This window comes from Quercus lobata, chromosome 2 (genome assembly GCF_001633185.2).
Source record: "Quercus lobata isolate SW786 chromosome 2, ValleyOak3.0 Primary Assembly, whole genome shotgun sequence".
Taxonomy (NCBI): domain Eukaryota; kingdom Viridiplantae; phylum Streptophyta; class Magnoliopsida; order Fagales; family Fagaceae; genus Quercus; species Quercus lobata.
In genome coordinates this window covers 53,543,243-53,567,619 of record NC_044905.1, presented here as the reverse complement: position 1 = coordinate 53,567,619, position 24,377 = coordinate 53,543,243, and the positions used below count along the sequence as shown (strand labels likewise).

Sequence of the window (24,377 nt, the reverse complement as noted above, 5' to 3'; positions counted from 1 at the left end):
TGCTTGTATAATAAAAAAAGTACAATATTTTAACCAATAAAACCAAAAATCACTCACATCAGGTAATTTAAAGTTGTGTAAAAATATATGATTGCTATAGTAGCTATGTAAATTTACTCTGGTATTATTCATTTTGCATTTAGTTTTTTTTTTTTTTTTTTATTACTTTATATATCCTAAGGATGAAGGAAGAGAGTGGATGATAGTTGTTGTATATGAAGAAAGAGAAATAATTAAAACATCAAGAAAATTTGATATTTTAATGAAATGTAGTTTAAAATAGATAATGTGATGTGGTGTGATTTTTATTTTTTATTTTTATAGGAGATGTGTGATGTTTTGAAAAGTAAGTATGTAAAATAGAAAAAAATAGGTTATATTATATTAAGGACAAAGTTTGACTATGAACTTGGTTGTAGTCTAAGACTACAATTCCACTTAATATCTTTTGATTAGATGTAAATTTTGAGAAATCTACAATTGGATTATATTTTTTTCTTATATCTTCAATATTTACAAAAGATCAAAGATCATAGTTATGTCAACAATTAAATGTTTAAATTTCAAATATTTGTTGTTTAAAATTATGCATAAAAAATAAGTTTATGGATCGAATAGTAAATAACATTTGATTGACACGAAATTTGACAAATGTATTAAAAATGCAAATAACATGCAATACAACCAGTTAGATTTTTAAATTATGTAAAAATGTTAAGTTTTTTTGTAGAAGTTAACCAAGTTTGTAGCCCAACTTTTTCCTTATATTAAAAAGTAGGCTAAAATGCAAATTGCACCCTCAAAATTTGGCTGAAATTCATTTAAATACTCTAACTTCTTTAAGTTTCAAATTTATTCAATTCATGCCTTATTTCCAATTTTGTTAAAAAATTTTCCCTTAAAAAAATTATCTTCACTTGAAAAAAATCTATAAAAGTAATAAAAATATTTAATAGATTTTGTTTTTCAATATATCTTTTTTCATTAGTTAATTGCATACTTAATGACAAATTTTTAAAACAAAATATGATAAAAAGCCTGAATTAAATAACTTTAAAACACTTTCTCAAAAAAAAAAAAAACTTTAAAACTTATATGATTCAATTGAAGGACTGAAATGAATTTTAATTAAAAACTTAAAAAGTGGACTTTACATTTTAGGCTAAAAATTACATAATAAGTAATAAACATCGATCAATTAATATTTCAGGCTTCAAACACTTTTTGACATTATTGGTGTGGCCATCAAAATTCAAAAACATATATTTTCCCGGCAGAGCCAAAAGCAATCCCCTTTAGGCTACTCTACTCTACTCTGTCTTACTCTAATCATCCAGTAAAAAAAGATCTGCTTCCGCACTCATCCTCGCCAATCTCAAATCAAGGTCTGAACCCTTTCGATGCCCTAATTTTTCATTTTCTAATTGTTGCCAATGCGAACACTCTTACCTAGTAAGCATACTCCATTTCTCATTTTCTATTTTGTTTTCTACTCAGATTCGCTTCCTCTTTCATTGCTTAACCATGCGTGTTGTCGTCAATAACTTTGTGCATTTCAAACATGATTTTTGTTTTGAAGGTCTTTTTGGATAAGAGGCTATCTATGGCTTGGCCAATTCAAGGCATGGAGTCCGTGGTAGCTACAGTCAGTGGGTACAATGGATCGGAGCGGTTTAACCTCATCAAGCTGATTTCACATGCCGGCGCTAGTTATGTGGGTACTATGTCAAGATCAATTACACACTTGGTGGGTTTTTTTTTTTTTTTTTTGCCCTCTTTAATTTTTAGCTTATATTGTGTTAATGAATCTCCAAAGTAGGAAAATAAGGTAAAATTTCTTCCAATGTGGGTTTGGAGGAAAATTATTCTAACCCATTGTGTTGAATTAAGATCCTCTAATTGGAGATAGTCCATTTCATGGGTCATTTAAAACCTTGATTGTTCAAGTGTATTTTTAATTAATTGACCCTCTTAATGTTTACGTGATTTGTTTAGATGATTTAATGGGTCGTGTGATTAAAATGCACTTGTAATTATTGGAATCGTCATGTTATGGGTTGGAGGAAATTCTTTTAAACCAATTTGGAGGAAGATTTTATAGAAGAAAAGGAGTTGAAATGGAGTTTTATAATTTGTTAAATAAAAAAAGGCAAAAAAGGACTACCCAATAGGTTGTTGTCTTTTGTTTATTGAGGATGTATATTCTACTTGGGTGATTAGGTGTGTTGGAAATTTGAAGGAAAGAAGTATGATTTGGCTAAGAAGTTTAAAATAATGATAGTAAACCATCGGTGGGTTGAAGAATGCATGAGGCAAGGAAAGCGTGTCCCAGAGAATCCTTATATTTTTCAAAGGTATGACTAAATTTTTTCCTTTCTGGCTTTTCCTTAACAATAGGAAGTGTGATACTTCTTGTTATTTTCGTAACTTTTTAGTCTACCTTAATGTTATTCTCCATATATTATGTTTTTTTAGTGGATATGTATAAATTGACACATTCTTTTGCTCAAAATATTCTTATTCATTTCATGTAAACTGCTAATGGTATGTGCTTTCCCATGTAGTTGCTTCATTGGGTAATCACTTGAAACTGCCAACCAAAACTAAGTGCAGGATCTTACCAAAATAGTTATTATGATCTTTATTGTAGTAAGCAGTTGATTCATGCTCTTAAAAATTTTAATATATAAACAACAATCTAATTTTTTAAGTAGTGAACTATGGGACCTTTGGATTTTTAAACAACTTTGTTAAAGTGGCTTATAACTTTTGCTAATAAGCTCTAGCTCAAATGACACCTTCTCCCCTTGATAGTATGGTGGGTGATGAGGTTGTGCGTTCAAGACCTATTGGGTGCATGACTTACTAATAACAAGAAAATTGAACTCATGTAGATTCTTTGAACCATATTGCAAATTTGAAATAATCAGTTCTCACCTTAGCTTCAAATGTTGATATGCTGCATAGAGCTCTTGATGGATCTCACATAAGAGGGGGGCCATCATAGGAGTTGGATGCCTCTTTTATATGTTTTAATTATTTATTTATTTATTTATTTTGCGTAATATCATTCACACATGAATGTTTGAGGCAATTGCCTCAAAACATTTTAGTTTTTGTTACTTTTTTGGGTCCTTTCAGATGGTAGGTGCTGGATATTTTGTACATGGGATATGGTTTTTTATTCTTAATAATTGTTGCCTTCATATATATGAAACTCATATTTTATATGAATCATTATCAAGATGCTGCTAGCGTTGTGTTTTTTTAGCCTTATGCTCTAATGTGAGATTGCATCTATATAGTCAGCATGTGTGGTGCCAAAGATCTTCCAATTTGACAAATTGCTAATTTTGGTTGGTAGTTTTTGATTGGAAAAAACAAAAAAAAACCATCAAGGAAATAGTTTAGTAATGAAAAGTAAACTTTTATTATCTAAAAGACTAAAACACAGGGAACTGTGTCACTTTGATATTATTTTGGTAGAGAAGGGAGGGTAAGTTGGTTTATATATATGGATTAGGATCAAGTTACACTTGATCCAACTATTTGTTAATGTTACACCACTAAAAAACTTTTCATTGGATTAATATTTTAAAAATTGCACCGGTGGACTACATGTTCTCGTTCTTCTTAAGACGCATACTAAATTTTTGATTAATCGGATGTTATTTACTTTTAGATCAATACGCTCATATTTTGTGTATAATTTTAAAATATAAAAAATAAAAAATGTAATAATTTTATAGATAAGATAGTTATTGATCTCTGAACATCTTGAAAATTTGCAAGTATGGAGGGTACAAGGAGAAGATGTAATTTAATAGTAGATTTGTCAAAATACTCACCTGAGAAAAAAATTATTAAGTGGTGTAATATTGCCAAAAGTTACACCAAGTGTAACTTGAACCCAACCAAATATATATAATATAAATTATTGTCAAGTTCTCTTTGTCTCTGTTTGCACTAAGAGCAGCCCCCAAATTATCATTCAAAATCAACAATTATGTATATATTTTTTGTCTGGTAAGTAAGAAATTTTATTGATAATGAATAGCGATCCAAAAAACTCGGCAACCTAGGTACGTGGGAAGTTTATGCATTCACATTATGATCTTAAATTTGTCATTAATATGGCTTCACTTAAATGAAACTACGAGGAAGGTAATTTATCAATTTATAAACTTGAAAACCTTTACATCTGTATATAGCCTTGTCCCCCGAGAAAAACTTTTTGTCTCCCCCATTGGTTGCTTCAATATTTAATAAGGCCAGTGTACCTTTATATGACTTAGCACATGGATTGTAAAACCCCCTGCTTTTTATTACATCTTGGGTTTAGTATTTGTAGAAGTGGAGCTTGTTTCCATGTTTTAAATCTCAATTTTCTTACTCCAATGACTCAATTATCTGAAAGCTTCTCTCTTTTTGGGAAGAAACTTGTCTCCCTTGTGCTAAAGTTGAATTCATATTTTGACCAGTAATGAAATTTATTAGTGTTAGACTTATGCTTTCTGGGTTTTATTGTATGCAGTGGGGAAGAAGTGGGGCCCTTATTGATGGAACTCCCACTTGTTAATACGAGTGTCTCAGCAAAGAATTGTAAAGTGCTTACTGACAAATCAAATACTTGTGAAATCTCTCAAACACAATCTATTGATTTGGTGTGCGGAGATTCTGGTCTAGCAGCATTTTCTGAATCTTGTTTGTTGAATAAGGTACTTGTAGGGACTCTCTCTCTCTCTGTCTATATATGTGTGTGTGTTGTGTGCGTGATGCTTAATTTTGCTAAAATACAGTAGCTGTTGTTTGGTTGAAGAAGTCATACTGTTCTGGAATACTAAGGTTATGCTTGTGGGACTGTGGCTGTCAAGGCCTTTTTGGTCCAAGAGAATCTTTCTAGTTATTTTCTTTAGTTGTTCAGCTTTGAGTCTTATATTTGTTAGGCTTTTTCTATCCATAATATTTTCAATTGAGGTGTGGAAAATTGTATCACAATAGTGCCAAAATAGGAAATATTATGCTTGCTATGGAGAAGATTGAATCAAGTTCATGCTAGTAATTGTGCTTGTGTCAATATGTCTTCTTGGTTTTCTTTTACTGGGGATATATTAGATGTGAGGTTAATTTGGTGGAATGGCTAACATCCTTCTTTGCCGCGCGCGCCCCCCCCCCCCCCCCCCTCTTTCTTTTAGATTGTTAGGATTGAACGTAACACCTATTTCAAACCACGTCAGCCTCTTCTCACCAGAGTGAAGGCCTTGGCCTGCAAGCAAAGGGGCATCAATGTTATTTGGGTTTCAAATTTATAACAGTCACAATTATTTCAGCTACCATCACCTTGAGGGAGAGGAAAAATCAAACATTTGATGTGGTGGAGGTCTCAGTTTTTTAGTTGAAGTCCTTGTTCTTGAGATCATTGTTTGAGTGTTCATGCATCACAATCACTGTAGACTTTATAGACTTTCTTTTCTTTAGAGTGTATGTCTTATAAATTTTCTAGGAGGGATTTGGGTACACACCATGTGTACTTAAGGTCTCTCCTCCATATCAATAGAAATCAGGAAAGTACATAAAAAGGCCTAGGGTTTAAACCTTGTTTAGATTAGGTCCTGGAATTTTAATTTTGTCAATTGAAGTTCCAAACTGATTAACTTGTTTCAATTCAAAGCCCTCGTCCATCTCCGTTATTCTACGCAGTAATGGTGCAGAGAAAAAAGAAAAACTGTTGAGGGTTTGTTTTTCTAGCAATTGCTTTCTCTCTAATGGTCTGTTTGGATTGAGAGGAGTAAAAGGGAGTAGAGTAGAATTGGCTAGAAATTAGCGCAATTTTTGGACAACTCTACTCTATTTCCCGTCCCTTTCTCTCAATCCAGACCGACCATAAGTGAAATGTTCTCTCCCTAAATGAAGATTTCTTTCTCTATCCTCTCTGTACAATGGCTGCCAACTTGATTTATGAACAGACCCTAGGTGAAATGTGGAGTTTATAAGTGATTTCTAGCTTTTGCATCATTATCATATTAAATTCTGGAATCAACTTGATTGTGGCTAGTTTTTACCTTCAGACTTGTCTCCCCTCCCCCACCCCTCCACCCCACCAAAAAAAAAAAAAAAAAAAAAAAAAAAAAAAAAAAAAAAAAAAAAAAAAAAACTTGAGGCCACTTAGACATGTTCATGGATTGACTAATTACATGTATAGGGAGGAAATTTTATGTCTCAGTGGTAATCATGGGTAACTTTGCCTTTTTAATTCTGAAAACCAAGACGATCCTAAATATTTTTGCATGGGTGGAGATGATAATTTGACCACTGGTGCGAAGTACTACTGAGCATATATTAATACTGCATCCTTTTCTTTAAGAAAATTCATTTGAAAGTTTGATCATGGTTTTCTGTTTTTAATAGGGTGGCCCCCCTTTGTGTGCTTTTATTAATGAAATACTTGTATTTGTATATATATGAAACATGTAAAGAATTGTGTGTGTGTGTGTGCGCGCGGGTGTGCGAACATGCAAGAATCTATGTACATTTTTGGATGTATTTATGTATTGATTGTATGAAGCTATGTATATACACATTTGTGGTGGATGAATCAAGAAAAGTACATTTCCATACTGGCAAATGTTGTTTCTCAGTTTTGTGTCCTGCAGTATACTTTTGTTTGCAGAAGGTCCCACTTGACTCAGTAATTCTGTATCTTACACTTCCCAATTGTCTGCAATTTAGTTGGAATTACATACAATTATTTGTCCATGCAACTTATTTACAATTCATTTTTAATGTATAGTAATTTGATAGAAGTTTTTAGTATAAAAATGAGTTGATGCTCACATTTATGTCTTCCCCAACTCTATTGTAGAATTTATTTCCTGATTCTCGAGAGAGAAATGATATTTCTAACAAACTAAAGCACAAACTGGTTAGAAAGACTTCAAAGCAAGTGAATGGGTCAAGTAGCAGATCCTGTTTAGAGGAGCCTCCCTTATCTGGTTTATTTACAAAAAAGGTAATAAATCCCAGTACAAAATTTTCTGCTTTACTTATTCTGTGTTTTGTAGAAGAAAACTTATTTCTTATGCTACTGAGTTCTTGTTAAGTTAGCTTTTCTGTTCTGCTGGGTGTTCTAAAGCTTTAGCTGGTATACGGGACAAAAATGAAAAATTCAAACACTAAGTTGTATTATCTGTTACAAATTCTTAAAAGGATTAATATATGGTACTGCATATATAGTAGAAAGTGAATCACTGTATAAATATATGTAGTATATGATATGTTTGGTGTGATTGCAAGTTTCTTCCACCAAAAGCGGCATGTCATAGGTTTGAGTTTGGGAATCAGCCTCTCCAAGGAAAAAAAATTGGGGTTAAGGTTGCCTACTAGTTACATCTCCCAAAATCCCACAAAAGTGGGCAGCTTTGTGCACTTGGTACAACCTTTAATTGATGTAATACAAAGGAACAAAACTATATCAGATTTGGTATTCCTGGACAGCTAGGATTATGAAGAATTAGGATTAGGATTTGGTGGGAAAAAGATTTGGAAAATTTGGGAATGAAACAAAGAGAAAAATCTAAGGTTCAAGTTGCTGTTTCAGGGATGTGAATAGTAATTTGTGAACAATACTTTGGATCTTTATGGGTTATTTTGGGCTATTTGATGGATGGGTGGTTTGGGGTTTTCAAGTTTTGGAATTCCTAGTGGTTTTTTGAATTTCCTTTTGAAGTTAATGGATCTCCAGTTGTTTTTATGATAGTTCAAAGGGTCTACGCCAGGGTGACCCGCTTTCACCCCTTTTATTCTTTATGGTTATGTAGGCCTTGAGCAAGTTGATGTTGAGGGCAGTAGATATGCAGTTTAGTCAGGGGTTTGAAGTGAGGGGAAGGGAGAATGCACAATTTATTCTCAAAAAAAAGGCTTTAGTTGGGTTTGAAAACACAAAACAACAAAACAACAAAACAGAAAACAACAACCAGACAGCCCTGAACTTTTTTGTGTTCCAAACTGATTAATTGAATTTGGCATGCAATCTTAAGCAACTGAGTGGTTTCCTTAAGATTTGAGCATTGCTGATGTATATCTGCCTAATTAATTTTCAAAGTTCATATTTCTGTTTTGCAATTTGTGATTCTTTCTTATTTCACTGAAACATTGTTCAGTCTCGCTAGTTGCACGGGTTTTGCCTTACAAGTACAGATTTCTTTTTCTTTGTTCACATCATCTTTTTCATTCAATACTTCTAGAAAAGCTTTAGTCATTTTTGAAATATCTATTCAAGGTCATTATTTCCTTAATTCTTTTTTTTTTTTTCATTGAAAAGCATGAGTCAAGTTCTTATTCTAAGCATCTGGATAGAGACAAGAGAAAGATCTTAAATAATAATGGACTCAATATTTCGGCTGAACCTTCTTATAAAGGAAGGAGGCTTGTGGAAAGGAATGCCAGTATACCTTTGCTGGAGTCTGCACAGTTGGATTTGGACAAAGAGTGCTACCCAATTAGAGTACTTAACCCACACAACAGTGTCGCAGGTTCATCAAGTCATTCAGATGCAATACAGAATACTAATATATTGGAAATTGGGGAAGCATCTGGTGATTGGTGCCATATTCTAAGTAGAATTACAAATGAAGGTTCAGAAGCTTCCATGGATTCAGATTTATGTGTTAAGCATGCGTCAACAGCCGTGGAAAGAACTTCACAAGATGGGTGTACTAATGTTGAGGACTTACAAGAAGAGACCATAGATGAGAGTCAGAATGAACATGTTACCAGATTACCTACTTCAACAGAGTTATCATGTGTTATATGTTGGACAGATTTCAGTTCAACCAGGGGGGTTTTACCATGTGGGCATCGATTTTGTTATTCATGCATCCTAAGCTGGGCTGATGTAATGGTATACATTCTTTCCATTTATATGCTGCTTCATATTTCACATGCTAGAATAAAATTTTTACTTCAATGCTTAAAATGTCCTCATTGTGCAACAAATTGCATTAAAGATAATCTTTTATTTTATTAGTTCTTCACTTATAAAATTGATCAAATTTCGATATGCAATTCAAAGATTTGAGGTAGTAAATAGTCTTTTACATATGCATAATGCATGCTTGTCACTTACCATTCTCTTCATTGCAGTTTTATAACTTTATATCACACTTTTTCCATATGCTCCTATTTATTAAGGATTTGGTGCTTGGTTTTCCTTACAAGTAAGAATGGTATTTCAGTTTCCACTGAGTGATCGTAATAAGTATAGTTTTGATAGGTTGTGGCTTATAGTTAAGATATATGCCCTCCTATGCTGGACGTGACATTCAGTTTGCTATCATTCAAGTTCAATACCTTTTACAATGAACGTTATAGTGGAATTGCATGGTTGGAATGTATTGTACTACCTGAACAAATACGTTAATACTTGATAGAATTCAATTTGGAAGAATGGTTTTCTTGGTAAAAAATATGAGGAAGGCTAAATTGGGAAATTTAGTGTAGTATTTCAATGATATTTAAAAGGACTAGGGTTTTGAGAAGATATTCCTGCTGAATAAATGTGATTGTTCAAACCCTCTGTTGGTCATGTTGCTTACTTTCATTTATTCTCTTAATATCTCATTAATGTGAACTTTTTTATTTTTTATTTTCATTTAATAAAAATGAGCAAATAAGTTGCTTCTGAAGGGATTTTTGTTTTGAAATTATAAGTTGCCTGATGAAGCAAATAGCCACTCCAAATTGACAGGAAGATATTTGGGTCATGTCACTTCATATGTTTGTTATTGTTACTTTTGGAAATTTTTGAATGATAAAGTGTCACCTAGTATGCACCAACAATGTGCAGCATTATAAAACTAGAGAAAGAAATTTCTCTTTGATTTTTTATTGGGGAAGTTCACACACCCAACCATTACATGGTCCCACAATTTTCTGAAGCTAAACATGGTTAATCAAAATCTATTTTTTGTGGACTGAGTGATCGTGGTTTTTTTCTCTTCCTCATGTCATCAACATTTGGAAAATTTTGGATTACAATCAGTATACTACTTTTGTGCTCTTTATATGAATTTCAATGCCAAATTGCTCATATGTTGGTGACCATGTATGTAGGCTTCAAGGAGAAAAATTTCAACTTGCCCTTTGTGCAAGACGAGTTTTAATAGCATTACAAAGGTTGAGGATGCAGCCACTACTGATCAGAAAATATACTCCCAGACTATTCCATGTGCTCATTCAGACTTGGATATTTTCATTCTCGCTGATTTAGAAACAACCAGTTTTGGTGCTCAGGTAAGCTTATACTAGTAAACCTTTCTAGGTTTTTGGCATTACTTATGGAATTTTTTCTGTTGGAGTAGACATAGAAACATCTTTCTCCTGTTTCCTGACATCTGGTTTTGAATAGAACTTCAGTTCAGCCATTTCTTACAATTAAAATCATTACTCTAAGGGTTGAGGAATCAACGGGATATTCCTGTGCTGTGTACTTAACTACGATGGCTCATATTCTCATAATAGCCTAATAGACGTGAAAGAATATAATTGATTATCTTTATATTGACAGTCATATGAATACCACCAGCCTGTTAGGTGGGATGGTACCTTCCCCAAGCCTTAGAGCTTGGGGTTAAGGGTGGGTCTCAGGTTCTAGCTCCAGGGCATATCTAGCAATTAATATTTCTAACCAATCTGAAAATCAACAGTCATATGAACTTTTTTCCTTTTGGGTAAATTACTCTATCTATTGAGATTTCAAGAAATGACTCTTCTCTCCAAAGTATGGGATGAAATGAAACTCATCTCCTTGAGTTTAGTATAAAGAGAACAGATAAGTACATGTCTGACTTTCCTTACAGACTATTCCATTTTTGAAAACAGATTCCTACCCAAACTATGGATGAAATGACATTCCCACTTGAGATTTGTATAAATGAGCAAGAATCTTTCTAAAAGTGGAATGTTAAGGAGTCATGATGTGAGAGGGCATGGATCTTTGCATTTATACAAGCCTCAAAAGAAAAAAAAGGGGGGGGGGGTGTGGGGATTGACATTTTGTGAAACCTCAAGGGAGGTTGGTGTAATTTACCCTTTCATTTTTTGTTAAGAGAGTTATATTGTATGACCTTAAGGAGCCACTTTCAATAGCAATGGTAAAAATCCGGTGCTGTTGAGTGTGAGTGTGCAGGTTCTAACATTGAGATTAATCACTTAATGTGAAAATGCTGAAGGTTTAGGGTTGTACGTTGATCTTTCCTCCCTAGCATTCTCCTTTGTGGGACCAACAATAGGTCATGGATTTTTGGGTGAAAGAGAGACTGCATTTTCAGGACTGCCAACCTTCACTTTGTAGTGCAGAATATATTCAGAAGTCTGTACTGTGCCAAGTTGTGCATATACCTTAATCCTGTTTAGTCATTTTCCTTGCCATGGAGAGTTCAATTATCCTTTACTACTCATTCTCAATTTCTCCAACTGGTTTGAAAATGGTTCTTTGTGGACAGTTTTCTTGAATGTTTTCAAGATTTTCATCTTTAATTTGGATGAGCTTATCTCAAGCCATATAGTACAAATATGGAAATGATAGCAAACCTGAATTGATATCAGAGAAATGATAAATTGAAACACACTCACACATAAAGGTGTGGGAAGAACTTGTTATCCTATTTTTTTATGTAAGTAAATTCCATGACCTTAAGTGTCCAGTAGTAGTCCCTCCAATGTTGGTAGAACATTTAACTAAGTCTGAAGTTAAAATATCTGTTTTCAAATTCTGGATACATGTCAATTGTGCTAGATACTGATTGTTAAAAAAATGTTGGCATGTGACACTTAGATGGCCCCTTTCATAGAATTGACTGAACTACTTAGCTCTGTAGTGAATCATTAAATGTCACCCATGAAACATTGGAAGTTTGTGCAGATTTGGTAGCATATGTGGCTAACTTTCTCTTTTATGTTATACAGTCTTCCCTTGCGCTGATTTGTAGCAAATGCCGCTGTCGGGAACCTGAGGATCTCCTCATCAGCTGTCATCTTTGCCGGATTCGACGCATCCATTCCTACTGCTTGGACCCTCCCTTGTTACCATGGACATGCATTCATTGTAAGGATCTCCGGATGCTCTACCATCATGCCTCTTAACACACATCTCTTGAAACTCTACAATGTGCAAATATGTGTTAATCAGTTATACATATACGGTGAAAATGACAGCTGTTGTATAGCAGTGTGTATTTTTCTGGGGTTAAACAATATTGGATTAGGATCCTTCAGAGTTTTTAGTGGAGTTCTTAAAATTGTATCCATCCATTTTAAAATGAGTGGATTGAATTTTGCCACATTATCAATAAATTTAAACAGATATCAAAATAGTGATAGTCAATGTTATGTTGATAATGTGGTAAAGTCTTATTTACTAATTTCAGAATGGATGGATTAGATTTTAAGAACTCTATGGTGGAGTAATCTAAGAAACTCTCGAGGATCTTAATCCAAGCATTCTTAAGAGGACCTTTGGTGAACGTGTGTTGGGAACTTGTATATCTCGTTAGTTGTCATCTGTGACAGTTGTGACTTTCATTCCAACTTCCTGGACCTATCTTTCAGTGGGTGTAAGCTCACTATTTTCAACGTTTATGCATGTAGCAATTGCATTTTAACATGAATGCTGAATCTGTTATGATTTCTGTTGTGCTTGAGATTGAGTCTTCTATTGATCCTTTGGAAAGTTTGATCTTGGATATTCTCAAGTGATGTGACCTTATCTAAGGCTTTTCTTTGCAATGTCTTTAATTGTCAAGAATGAATTCTACTATGAGTTATGGTATCACCTGTTTGAATTAGTTGATTTATATCCCAAACTACTTGGTTGGAACAAAGGGTTTTGAGTCGAGTATTGTTTTTCACCTTGAAATGTTTGTAGTTCGTTAGTGATAGATGATTGCTAATTGATTGGTTATATAAGATTGTGGTTTTAATTTACATCTTTGCATAAGATGAAGAAAAAAGCATCATTGTTTGGTAACTTTAAGAGAAAACCAGGTTAATTTGACTTGATCAGGTTTTGATAGTGGTGAATTACGGTGTTTTATGTTATTTTTTAGACTCATTTAATAGGAATTAAATCTAGCATGCTCAGTGAAGCGTAAATGGATAAATCTGTTGATTGAGAGGGAGAATCTGAGTGGGGTCTTGGATTGATATATTACGTATGAAATTTGAAACAGGGTTATGATATAAAGCATCACGTATCTTCTTCTGGCAGATACAGGTCATGACCAATTTTTTGCTTTCTGGGTCATACTGATATTTGAGACTGCACATTAAATAATTGCAGAGCTCTTTCTTACATATATAGAAACAGACATTTTTTGTCTCATCTATTTGTTAATCAACAGTAGGAATTTCAACCAGGACCCACGTAGATTCCCTAGCCGTATTAGCAGATTTGGAAGTGATTCAATCGAAACTTTGATGCAAGCCTATCAATTATATTGCAGTAACTATCCCAGCTCTTACATTTCACATCTTTTATTCTTTTTGACAAGTTATATATATATAAAAAAACACAGATGCTTTCGTAAAAAGGTCCACACTTTTGATTTTCAAGCGTCAATCCTAGTAGGTATGATAAGCTTACGCAGCTGATATTGTAGATTAAGCTTTGCCATGGACTAACTACTTTGTTCTCTAGCCTTAGGGGTTGGAGAGACAGCACAGAGGGAAGTTCTTTATGTGATACGTGGCCCTATAGATGTTAGGACACCAATTAAGAAGAAAGTAATAATTAATTTGGCACTAACACCGTATTTTCTAATAATTTTCTCTCCACTTATCGCTTATCAGTCTCTATTACCACTTTGGCTACACTCAGCCTCAAATGGGAGAAAGTATACAATGTTTCAGTAATATTAACTTAACATCTGTTTTGGTATTTCTTACCCAATAAATGAGTGACACTTATTTAAAAAAATCACATCAATTACTCCAATAAATTAATTACAATTTTCTATATTATTCGGAAGATAAATTAATCATTTATTGGAGTAGTCTGATATAATTTTTTAAAACAGGTGTAACTTATTTATTGGGTAGGAAATACTAAAACAAATGCTAAGTTGATATTACTAAAACATGGTATACTTTCTCCTCAAATGACAGCCTTCAACATTTATGTCAGGCGCCAAAAGCAAGAGAGAAGGTATATGCTGCATCTGCTTTATGCAGCATATCCTTTTTCGAGTTCCTCATTACCATTGAATGCTATTTTGGGCTGTCCTTGAGCAAAAAAGTCAAGGGAGAATAAATTTCCTTTTTTTTTTGTTTTTTTTTTCCTTACAATTATTAAGTTGAAATCAATGGTGGTTTCATGTTAAGGTGATGTTGCATTAATTACAATTTGTTAATTCAAAAAATTTGTGAAATTTATTGAATTTTTGGCATTGTTTTTTTTTGTCTAGTATGCGGGTTTGCCTTGCCAATTTCCATCAAGGCATGCATGCCATCTTTTTTCCAACCCTCAAGGAGATGTATTCTTTTTGTTAACTTGAATGTTCAAAACTTTTTGATTGCTTAATTATTCTTTTGGGTGTATGTAGTTCTCCCTTCCACATATACAAGGTAATTATAAGGAAGAATTTCTTGAAGGTAGTCTCAAAATGTGGGCTAAGAGTTTTGAACGTAAGATCTCATAGATTTCAAAAAATACCATTAGACAAACCATTTTACAATCCAGCTTATCATACACCATATTTTTCACACTTTGGGATAACATCTTTGGGAAATTCTTCATGCAGCACTTGGATATATGGGTTAGGTACTAAGGGTCTTTAATCTTCCCCCTCCGCACACAAAAAAAGAAAAAAAGAAAAAGAAAAAAAAGAAGGGTATAGATCTTGGTCTAACAATTTTAAGCTCGTTTTGGCATGCAATTTTTCTTGTACCCAAATCCTTCATCTTCCAACCATAATATCTCTTCTAAAGTCCAGATTTAGGTGGATATTGCGTGTTACATTTGCATTTTGAACCATAATATTTAGGTAAATATTACTGCTTTTAGCAACTTAATATGAGTGATGGGCAATGTCTTATCCATCCAAAGGCAAAATCAAGGAAATCGTGTTAGTTCTATGAATTGGAGCAAAAACATTTGAGTCTATTTAAATATTTTGTGCAAACATTCTTCATGAAGGAAAAGAGGGGCTGGAAATTTTGAGAGGGGTTTCCGAGAGAGAGAGAGAGAGAGAGAGAGAGAGAGAGAGAGAGAGAGAGAGAGAGAGAGAGAGAGAGAGAGAGAGAGAGAGAGAGATGAGAGAGAGAGAGAGAATTCTAGCCTAGAGAATTTTTGTAGGAATTTTGTGTGTGTCTTGTAGTGTGTATTTCCAAGAAGAGGAGGGGGGGAGGTGAAGGGGGGGGGGGGGGAGAGATATTTATAGGGTTAGGAGAGGGACAGGTGGCTCTCATTCTGCTAAGCACTAGTTGTAATACTAGTTGTTACCTCTAGAAGTTTCTCCATTTTTCTTTTTCATTTTTATGATTTTTCTTCTTTTCTGACTCTATTTGCAGGCTGCTGTTTGGAGGCCTTTCCGAGCTCCGATTTCTTCAAACTTGATATTCCTAGAAAGCTCTAGATGCCTAATCTCGACTAACAGTTTGAAACCAAACCGGTACCTAATTGCATGGTATGTTTTACATTTAGTTTTCCAGCTAATTCAATCTATTTGCATAAAACAGAATTCTCCATCACCTTCTAAAGCTATGGTTCACAACCAATCTTTGCAAATTATTAGTTTTTTTTTTTCTAAGAAAAATTAGAACAAGATACAAATCTATTCGTGCATCAAGCTAGCTTGGTGAAACATCAGCAAAGGTTTTGTGGTGATTTCAACGCCTTTCTTTGTTCCTTTGGCTATAATTTTTTAGCTTTCACCTCTTGATGCTATTCTTAAACAAAGCAAATAAGTGACAATGAGCTTTGTAAAGGGCGGCCTCGACAGAAAATGATCATCTTCATTTAAAATGTACTTTAAAAAAGAAGAAAGATATCATAAATATATCAATGTATACAATATTATATTATTGAAAAATTTAAATAACATAACACTTTGTATACTTTTAAATCTTAGAAATAAGTTCTTAACCATAAAATGGATTCTCTTAATAAATAAATGAAATGAATAAACTTAGAATTAGAATCTTAGGTTGCTTGAAACAGTCAAATAATATGAAGTGGAAACACAGGAAAAAGACCCCCTTTAAAATCTTTCCTAATAGAAGCAACAAAAGATCTTTCGGTGAATTTGAACTATATATGAGCTGATGAGGAATATTTGCACATGGTAATCGAGGCAAATTGCAGGACATGAATGCAAATTTTGTTGGTTTTACTTTTCTATGATTCTATCCGTTTGATCAGTTGATCATGTACCCAGATTCAAACTACTGTCCTTGATTCCTAAAAAAGTTATACTTAAGGATCGAAATTAGATTTTTCGAAAAGCACTTTTGTTTTTTAGAACCTTTTCACTATTTTATACATGTGGACAGCTTTTAATCAAACATATATAGTGGGAATGAATGTGGAGTTACTTTCTGAGGAAATAATAATGTAAAGGTCTGAAGCATGTTGTCCACCATTAAACTTCATTGTCATGTTCAAACATTTCCACATCAAAGAGCAACTTTCCTTCCTCTGTCATTTGTCCTCAGCCTATAATCTCCCATTTCTTAATTGCTCTTATATATTAAAGGGTCTATATAAGTTCTGTAAACTTTTTATTCTTCTCTTGGATTCTTTTCATTTTATTTTTGATCCAACCTAAACCAACTTCAATAACTGCTAGCGAAAATAGAGTAAATTAACCAATATACCATACCCATTTTAATGAACTCGTTACAGCTTTATTAATTTCGTGGAGAAATTAGGTAAGAGACTCACTTAAAATAAGATGACTGATTCATACATATGGTTGTTAGTTCTACGTCAACTGGACTGGCATGATTGACTATATATATAAAGAAATTCATTCATGAGACCACATGTGAGGAGAAATAATGAGATACAAAAGGGTGGGTTTATATTAACATTTCTCAGATTAGATAATTTTTGGGCATTCTCAAGTACAATTTTTTTTTTATTTTTATTTTTAATTTTCTATTATAGGTAAGATAGGATTTGAAATTTGTGACATCGGGATGATTGTTTTTTATTATCATATTAATATAATAATAAGTTTTTTTAATAGCACAAAAAAAAGTTATTTATTTATTTATATATATATTTTTAGAAACAAATACATGCACACAAAGGAGAGGAAAAAAAAATTCTAATATAAAGATATACCACAATTTCACACAAAAATTATGGTAAAAAAAAAAAAAAAAGTTTGAAAGTGAGTAAATTGTTGCAAAAATATTACTCTTGTATACTCAAACTGCTTCCCATAGCAAGGTGCCACACGTGGGTCAAGTTTCGTTTAGAGTTTAACACATGGGTACTCAAAACGAAGAGATTGCTCTTCATTTGATGTTGGTTTTTATATGATTGATGCTGGTGAGATTAAAAATTGAAGAAACTTATGATTTGACTTTGAGGGACCGTCAAGCATCTTTACAACTCTTTAGTTGTTTCATTTTAAGGGTGTTTTTACCAAGTGACAACTAAAAATCGTTGCCAATTGGGGCTCTTTCTATACTAATGATGGACGAAAAGACAGATTTTTATGTATATGAAACTTTTGGAAAGCATGTTAATTCTAGCTTCCATCAATTAGAGTGAATAGTTGAATCCATGAAAATTATAGAACTGCCAAATTATCCACCAAAGCTGGCATGATTAGTCAATTTTTACATCCTAAAGCACGGAAAAAACATCATATATGGTTTTACAAGGGCATGCACGCTTGATGCTTAAACATGAAAACAAGAAAAAAGAAATATGTACAACCTTTCCCAGCTTTAAATTCTGGAAGAATATCCACCACATATGTTCTTGATATGGTACATCCATGTGGATGGTTGATAGAGAGAGAGAGAGAGAGAGAGAGAGAGAGAGAGAGAGATGTACGTGACAGACAAAAAAAAAAAGAGATACTTATACCATCTTGTATAAAACTACAATGTTTAACATCAAAAACAGAAATTAACCAGCCTTTTATTTATGGTCTGTTATCATTAGATGAGAAACACTCAGAAGTCAGAAAACAATAGCCTTGGTCTTGGGTGAATCCGCAATTTTGAGGGTCTTTTGAATAAGCTTCTGAGCCTTCCTGCTTCTGATCTCAATCCTCATGCTTTCACTCTTTTCAATCTTGTCATACGGTTTCTTCATCTTCAAGGACCTTATTTTAGATTTCAAAGTCACCATCAACCTTTCCAAGCCCATCATCACCATGGCTATATAGCTAAACCTGCTTCAAGAGGTAAAAAGAACCTCACAAACTCATAATATATAAGCAGAAGAGAGAGTAACCGATTAACCCAAAATAGAAGATACATAGTAGGAAGCGTGCATGAGATATATATGAGTATGCCAAAACATGAAAGATTAACTGCAGTTAGTGAAAATGAAGAGACTGTTGAGTGGCAAAAGAAGGTTTCATTTTGTGGTCCTACGAGAGCTAGAGAAAGACCTACCTACCTTAGAGCGGAAGAGAAGAGGAGAGAAACCAGAAAGTTAGAGAGGTAGAGAGGGTTTGGGAAAAGCAAGTGAGAGAGAGAATTTGTATGAATGTAGCAGTAGTTGGACGCCACAATGTAAGCATTAAGAGCTTGGAAGGCAGACCATGCGATAGACAAGGAATTAATGAGGCCTATATAAAGTTGCATCCATCAATATTTTATTCCATCATTGTCCTTATGCTGTTTTATTTATTTATTTTTATATATAAATATTATTAATTTTTTAAATAAAAAAATAAATTCATATGTCAAAAGTCAATACTTTCTTTTTCATATGTACAAAAATATATTAAAACTTAGAGGCATGTTTATAAGTGCTTATGCATGTCGTTTTCTATATATTTTCTCTCAATATTATGTTACGAACGAAATTTAGCTACAAAATAGATTGTAATTTTATACTACAATTTTACTCAATATTTTTTTATTGAAGGAGAATTTTTACAAATCTACAATTGGATAACATCTTCTTTTTCTATTCTTCATATTTGCAAAATTTTTAAAAAATTAAAGATCAATAGCTATATTATCAATAAATTTTTTAAATTGCAAGTTTTTGTTGTTTAAAATTATGCATAGAAAATAAACTTATAGATCAAATAGTAAATAATATCCAATTGATACAAAATTTAACATGTGTATTAAGAGCGTAAAAAAATATGGAATTCATATCATCAATAAATTTTTTAAATTGCAAGTTTTTGTTGTTTAAAATTATGCATAGAAAATAAACTTATAGATCAAATATAGTAAATAATATCCAATTGATACAAAATTCAACATGTGTATTAAAAGCATAAAGAATATGAAATTCAACGGTTAGATTTTCGTAATATGTAGTAATGTTTATTTTATTGAGTAAGGTTGTAACTTTAGACTACAATCAATTTTGTAGTTAAACTTTGTCCATTACGTTAAACCAAGATTAAAAATTAAATTGTCTTCTTTCCTTTAGCATCTCTAGCTTTTGGCTTTAATTGACATTTTTAATAAACCTTATGATTTACTCAAAAATAATTTTCTAGTTCGACAAATGAATACTGTAGGGGCAAAGGGCCAAGATCATACAATGGGCCGTGGGTCCCATATAAAAGTTCGACCACGTCCGAGGAGAAGGTGTGGGTGCCAAAAGGGCTTCTGGCCCAATTCTTATGGGCCCAAAATTATTTAAAAGGCGGTCCGAGGAGAAATGTCTCCTCGGACGTACCAAATATGGCTCAAACATGCACTCTGCCTGCTATAAGGATCCACTCCTATGAGTATTAGTAACAAGGATGAGTCCCACAAGCCCGTAAGAGGGAAGAAAGTGTAGGATGCCAAGAGAGAGGCTACAGCTGCCACATTAAATGCATGACAGCTACTTTTCTGGCCGCATTAATGTGGAGAGAACTTGCGAACAGTGTTGCCTTGGCTACCACAACTCACAGAAAAATGGGGGAGATGTTCGATGGGACGGACACTCAAGTGAAGGTCTAGATGATCAATAAGTGTAAGACCCTGATGACTTTAAGGGGGCTATATAAGAGAGGTGAGTCCCCATGAAGAAGGGGACGAAAAAACAGGAACTTAGAACAGAAGAACAAGGTGAGAACCATAGCCTTTGAGCAGGGACAGAGATACATCCTCCACGTCTCCTCGGACCGTATATCTAATGGACATGAAGGAGATTTTCTTATTTTCAATTGTTGTATGGCCCAATGTTAACTAGTATGCACTTCGTTAGGGCCTAGTTCTGTGATCCACTCTTTACAAATTCATTATTTCGGGTTCCTTGGGCCAAAACCCCATACCTGTTGGGCCTGGACCCCGAATTGCAACCCTACAATTGGCGCCGTTTGTGGGGAAAACTTGTGCCTCACCAAGTGAGACCGTTAGAGATGGAAGGATCAGGTTTGCGCCAAACGGGACACGCAGACTCCTAACGGCAAGACAACTTCTTGAACCTTGAACGGGAGAGAGATCAAGATAAGCGACGAGAGGGTAGTGTAAATACCTCCCACACGAGCAGAAGTCGCTCGAAAGGGAAAGGTCACGCATCCCAAAAGTGGGACGATCATAGGGCTCTACAGCAAGAAATCGACAACTTGAAAAAGAGGTTACGCCGAGCACAACGAAGGCGTCCTTCCCCTAGTCCGGACACCAGCGATGAGGAGGACAATGAGTACAGACGGAGATCGAGAACCCTGCCAAGTGAAACCTTCTCCTATAAGGAAGAGCAACCACATAAACGCAGCCACAAAAGCCCATCTTACAAGGGCCTAGCAAACAACGCCATGAGTAAGGCCCTGGACTGCATCTCCCAGTCACCCTTCACGCGCAAGATAGAGGGGGTTGAGCTTCCTCGGCGATTCCACCAACCCACTTTTGCCATATATAATGGTCGGACGGACCCAGTAGAGCACGTAAGCCAGTTTAACCAGAGGATGGCCGTCCATTCCAGGGACGAGGCGTTAATGTGTAAAGTGTTTCCGTCCAGTTTGGGACCCATGGTGATGAGATAGTTTGACGGCCTCAAGCCAAACTCCATAAACTCTTTTAAGCAGCTGACATAGTCTTTCGGTTCTCGCTTCATAACTAGCAACAGGGTTCCTCGGCCCCTAGACTCCCTCCTGTCCTTGTCCATGCGAGAATGAGAGACCCTGAAGGCCTACTTAGACAGATATTGGGAAATGTATAACGAGATAGAGGAAAATTATGATGACGTCACCATTAGCACATTCAAGAGGGGCCTGCTGACAGAGCATGGTTTAAGAAAGTCCTTGACTGGAAAACCGGTCACCAGTGTGCGCCAACTCATGAACAGAATCGACAAGTACAAGAGAGTCGAAGAGGACCAACAGACGGGAAATGGCAAAGCGAAGGTTGTCCCTCAGGAGAGGAGGGACTTCAGGTCGGACCGCTTTGACAACAGTAACCGACCGAGAAGGGATTACTCGGAGCAATCTGGATCCACAGGGGCATAGGCAGTCCATGCTGTGTTTCGAGAACCATTACATAAGATCTTAGAGAAAGTGAAGAACGAACCGTTCTTTCAATGGCCAAGCAGGATAGCAGGCGACCCCGCGAAACGTAACCAAAATCTGTATTGCGAATATCACCAAGAGTCGGGCTACACCACTGATGACTGCAGGAATCTGAAAAACCACTTGGACCGGCTGGTCTGAGAGGGAAAGCTGAGACACCTCTTGCATCATCCTGTTGGACGGTAGGAGCAGTCGAATGTCGAAACAAGGCAAAGCACATTGAGGCCACTCATTGGCACGATAAATGTCATTCTTACCGTACCAGGAAGAACCGGCTCCCATCCTTTCAAAGTGATGTCGTTGGCCCGACTCCCCGTTGAAGCTAACGACCGGGAGTCCAAGAGGGCTAAAGGGATGACCATACCCCTAATCGGATTCTCGGATGAGGATAAACTAGGAACCCTCCAGCCCCACGACAATGCTCTAGTCGTCACGCTCAGGATTGGAGGATATGACGTGAAGAGGGTGCTAGTCGATCAGGGTAGCGCCGTGAAAGTAATGTACCCCGACTTGTACAAGGGGCTGAAGTTGAAACCAAAGGACCTGACGGCATACGACTCCCCTTTAGTGAGTTTCGAAGGGAAAACCGTCATTCCAAAAGGCCTGATTAGGCTGCCTATACAAACAGGCTCGGACATAGTGGAGGTGGACTTTATAGTGGTAGACTCTTACTCCCCCTATACCGCCATTGTAGCCAGACCGTGGCTTCACGCCCTAGGGGCTGTGTCATCAACCTTACACCAAAAGGTGAAGTATCCATCGGAGGGTCGGGTGAAAGAAGTAATAGGGGACCAAGCCATGGCCCGGCAGTGCATGGTGTCCGCCATCTCACGACGACTGAGTACTGAGCCCTCCACCTCAGCCGAGAATGACTTATAGCAATTAACAACCCCGGCCCTGGCCTCGGGTATTAGGGACCTGCTGAGGGAGCGAGTTGTGAGGATTTGGAAAAAGTTCTTATGGGCTCCAACCCGAAAATATTTTTTCAGATCGGCTCAGAACTGCTGCCCCAAGAGAAGGAAACGCTGATTGACTTTCTCAGACAGAATGTGGACGTATTTGCATGGGACACCTATGAGACTCTGGTGGTCGATCCAAATTTCATTTGCCACCACCTTAATGTTAGCCCGGCCGTGACACTTAAGAAGCAACCTCCTCGGCGACCGTCGAAAGAGCATGCAGATGCTGTGAGAGAAGAGGTGATGAAATTGAAGAAAGCAGGGGCTATCAAAGAGGTATTTTACCCCGAGTGGCTGGCCAACACAGTCGTGGTGAAGAAGAAGAATGGGAAATGACGGGTTTACGTGGAATTTATAGACTTGAACAAGGCCTGCCTGAAGGATCCTTTCCCTATGCCTCGGATAGACCGATTGGTGGATTCGACCGTGGGACACCCTCGAATGAGCTTTTTGGATGCCTTCCAAGGCTACCATCAAATACCCCTGGTTGCCGAGGACCAAGAAAAAACGGCTTTTGTCACCCCCGTTGGAAACTACCACTATAAGGTAATGCCCTTTGACTTGAAGATTGCTGGGTCGACCTACCAGAGGATGATGACCAGGATGTTTGAATTACAGATGGGTAAGAGCATTGAAGTCCATATAGACGACATGGTGGTGAAGAGCAAATTAGTGTCCAACCACGTCAAAGACCTCGACGATGTCTTTAGAATTCTAAGAAGATACAGCCTGCGCCTGAACGCGTCCAAGTGTTCATTCGGAGTGGGGTCAGGGAAATTCTTAGGTTACATGGTGACCATAGAGGTATTGAAGTCAGCCCTAACTAAATTAGAGCTATCCATAGCCTGCAGCCTCCTCGGAACCCCAAAGAGGTCCAAAAACTCATTGGCATGATTGCCGCCTTAAACCGTTTTATCTCCCGCTCGACGGACAGGTGCGGGCCTTTCTTCCTCTTATTAAATAAGTGAAAAGGGTTCGAGTGGACTGAAGAATGCGCCTTAGCCTTCCAGCAGTTTAAGGAATACCTGTCTCGGCCACCAATCATGTCCAGTCCTGAAGCCGACGAGGTTCTATTCGCCTATATTGCTGTGGTCCCTCACGCAGTGAGCCTAGTGATAATCCGGGAGGACAACGGCACACAACGGCCCGTCTACTACATGAGAAAATCGTTGCATGAGGCAGAGATCCGTTACCTCCCCCAAGAAAAGGCCATCTTGGCAATCGTACAAGCGACGCGAAAGCTCCCCCACTACTTCCAGGCACATACCGTTGTTGTACTAACCTAACTCCCGCTCAGATCAATACTTCGGAGTGCCGACTACACTGGCAGAATAGCAAAGTAGGGGACGATTCTGGGCACCTTCGACATTAGGTACATACCTCGCATCGTTGTGAAGGGCCAAGTCCTCGCGGATCTGGTAGCTGAGTTTACCGAACCTTCATCAGAAGGAGGAGGAGGGCCACTAAACTCAGACGAAAAACTGATCAGCAGAGTCTCTCAGTAAGAGCCCACTTGTTGGAAGGCATACGTTGATGGTGCGGCCAACCAAAGGGGCTTAGGGGTGGGGCTCGTCCTGATTTCCCATGAGGGGATTACCATCGAAAAATCGTTAAGGTTGGGCTTCTCCGCCACAAATAACAAGGTAGAGTATGAGGCCTTGTTGGAAGGAATGTCTGTGATCTAGAAGCTGGGCGGGAAATCCATAAACATGTTCTT

At 36.1% G+C, this 24,377-nt stretch overlaps 2 protein-coding genes and 1 long non-coding RNA gene across 6 annotated transcripts; 2 read left to right on the top strand and 1 right to left on the bottom strand.

The window, feature by feature from the left end:
- The first annotated feature begins 1,226 nt into the window (after positions 1-1,226).
- LOC115975853 lies at positions 1,227-12,634 on the top strand. 3 transcript variants are annotated; one of them, XM_031096882.1, is made up of 8 exons: positions 1,227-1,385; positions 1,580-1,747; positions 2,221-2,354; positions 4,535-4,718; positions 6,863-7,009; positions 8,321-8,899; positions 10,111-10,290; positions 11,965-12,634. In XM_031096882.1, the coding sequence occupies exons 2-8, from the start codon at positions 1,604-1,606 to the stop codon at positions 12,139-12,141; spliced, it is 1,545 nt and encodes a 514-aa protein (XP_030952742.1). In that variant the 5' UTR covers positions 1,227-1,385; positions 1,580-1,603; the 3' UTR covers positions 12,142-12,634. The 3 variants fall into 3 exon arrangements, with proteins under 3 accessions (XP_030952742.1, XP_030952740.1, XP_030952743.1); XM_031096880.1 differs by having other exon boundaries at positions 1,227-1,452; XM_031096883.1 differs by lacking the exons at positions 1,227-1,385; positions 1,580-1,747 and having other exon boundaries at positions 4,518-4,718.
- Positions 12,635-17,914: 5,280 nt separating this feature from the next.
- LOC115978022 lies at positions 17,915-18,809 on the bottom strand. Of its 2 annotated transcripts, none has more exons than XR_004088622.1 (2): positions 18,638-18,809; positions 17,915-18,410 (listed from the first exon to the last, which is right to left on the bottom strand). It is a non-coding gene; the product is annotated as an uncharacterized LOC115978022 (long non-coding RNA). The 2 variants fall into 2 exon arrangements; XR_004088623.1 differs by having other exon boundaries at positions 17,915-18,407.
- A 3,186-nt stretch (positions 18,810-21,995) lies between these two features.
- LOC115966372 lies at positions 21,996-22,996 on the top strand. The gene is made up of 2 exons (XM_031085618.1): positions 21,996-22,481; positions 22,691-22,996. The coding sequence occupies exons 1-2, from the start codon at positions 21,996-21,998 to the stop codon at positions 22,994-22,996; spliced, it is 792 nt and encodes a 263-aa protein (XP_030941478.1).
- The last annotated feature ends 1,381 nt before the right edge of the window (positions 22,997-24,377 follow it).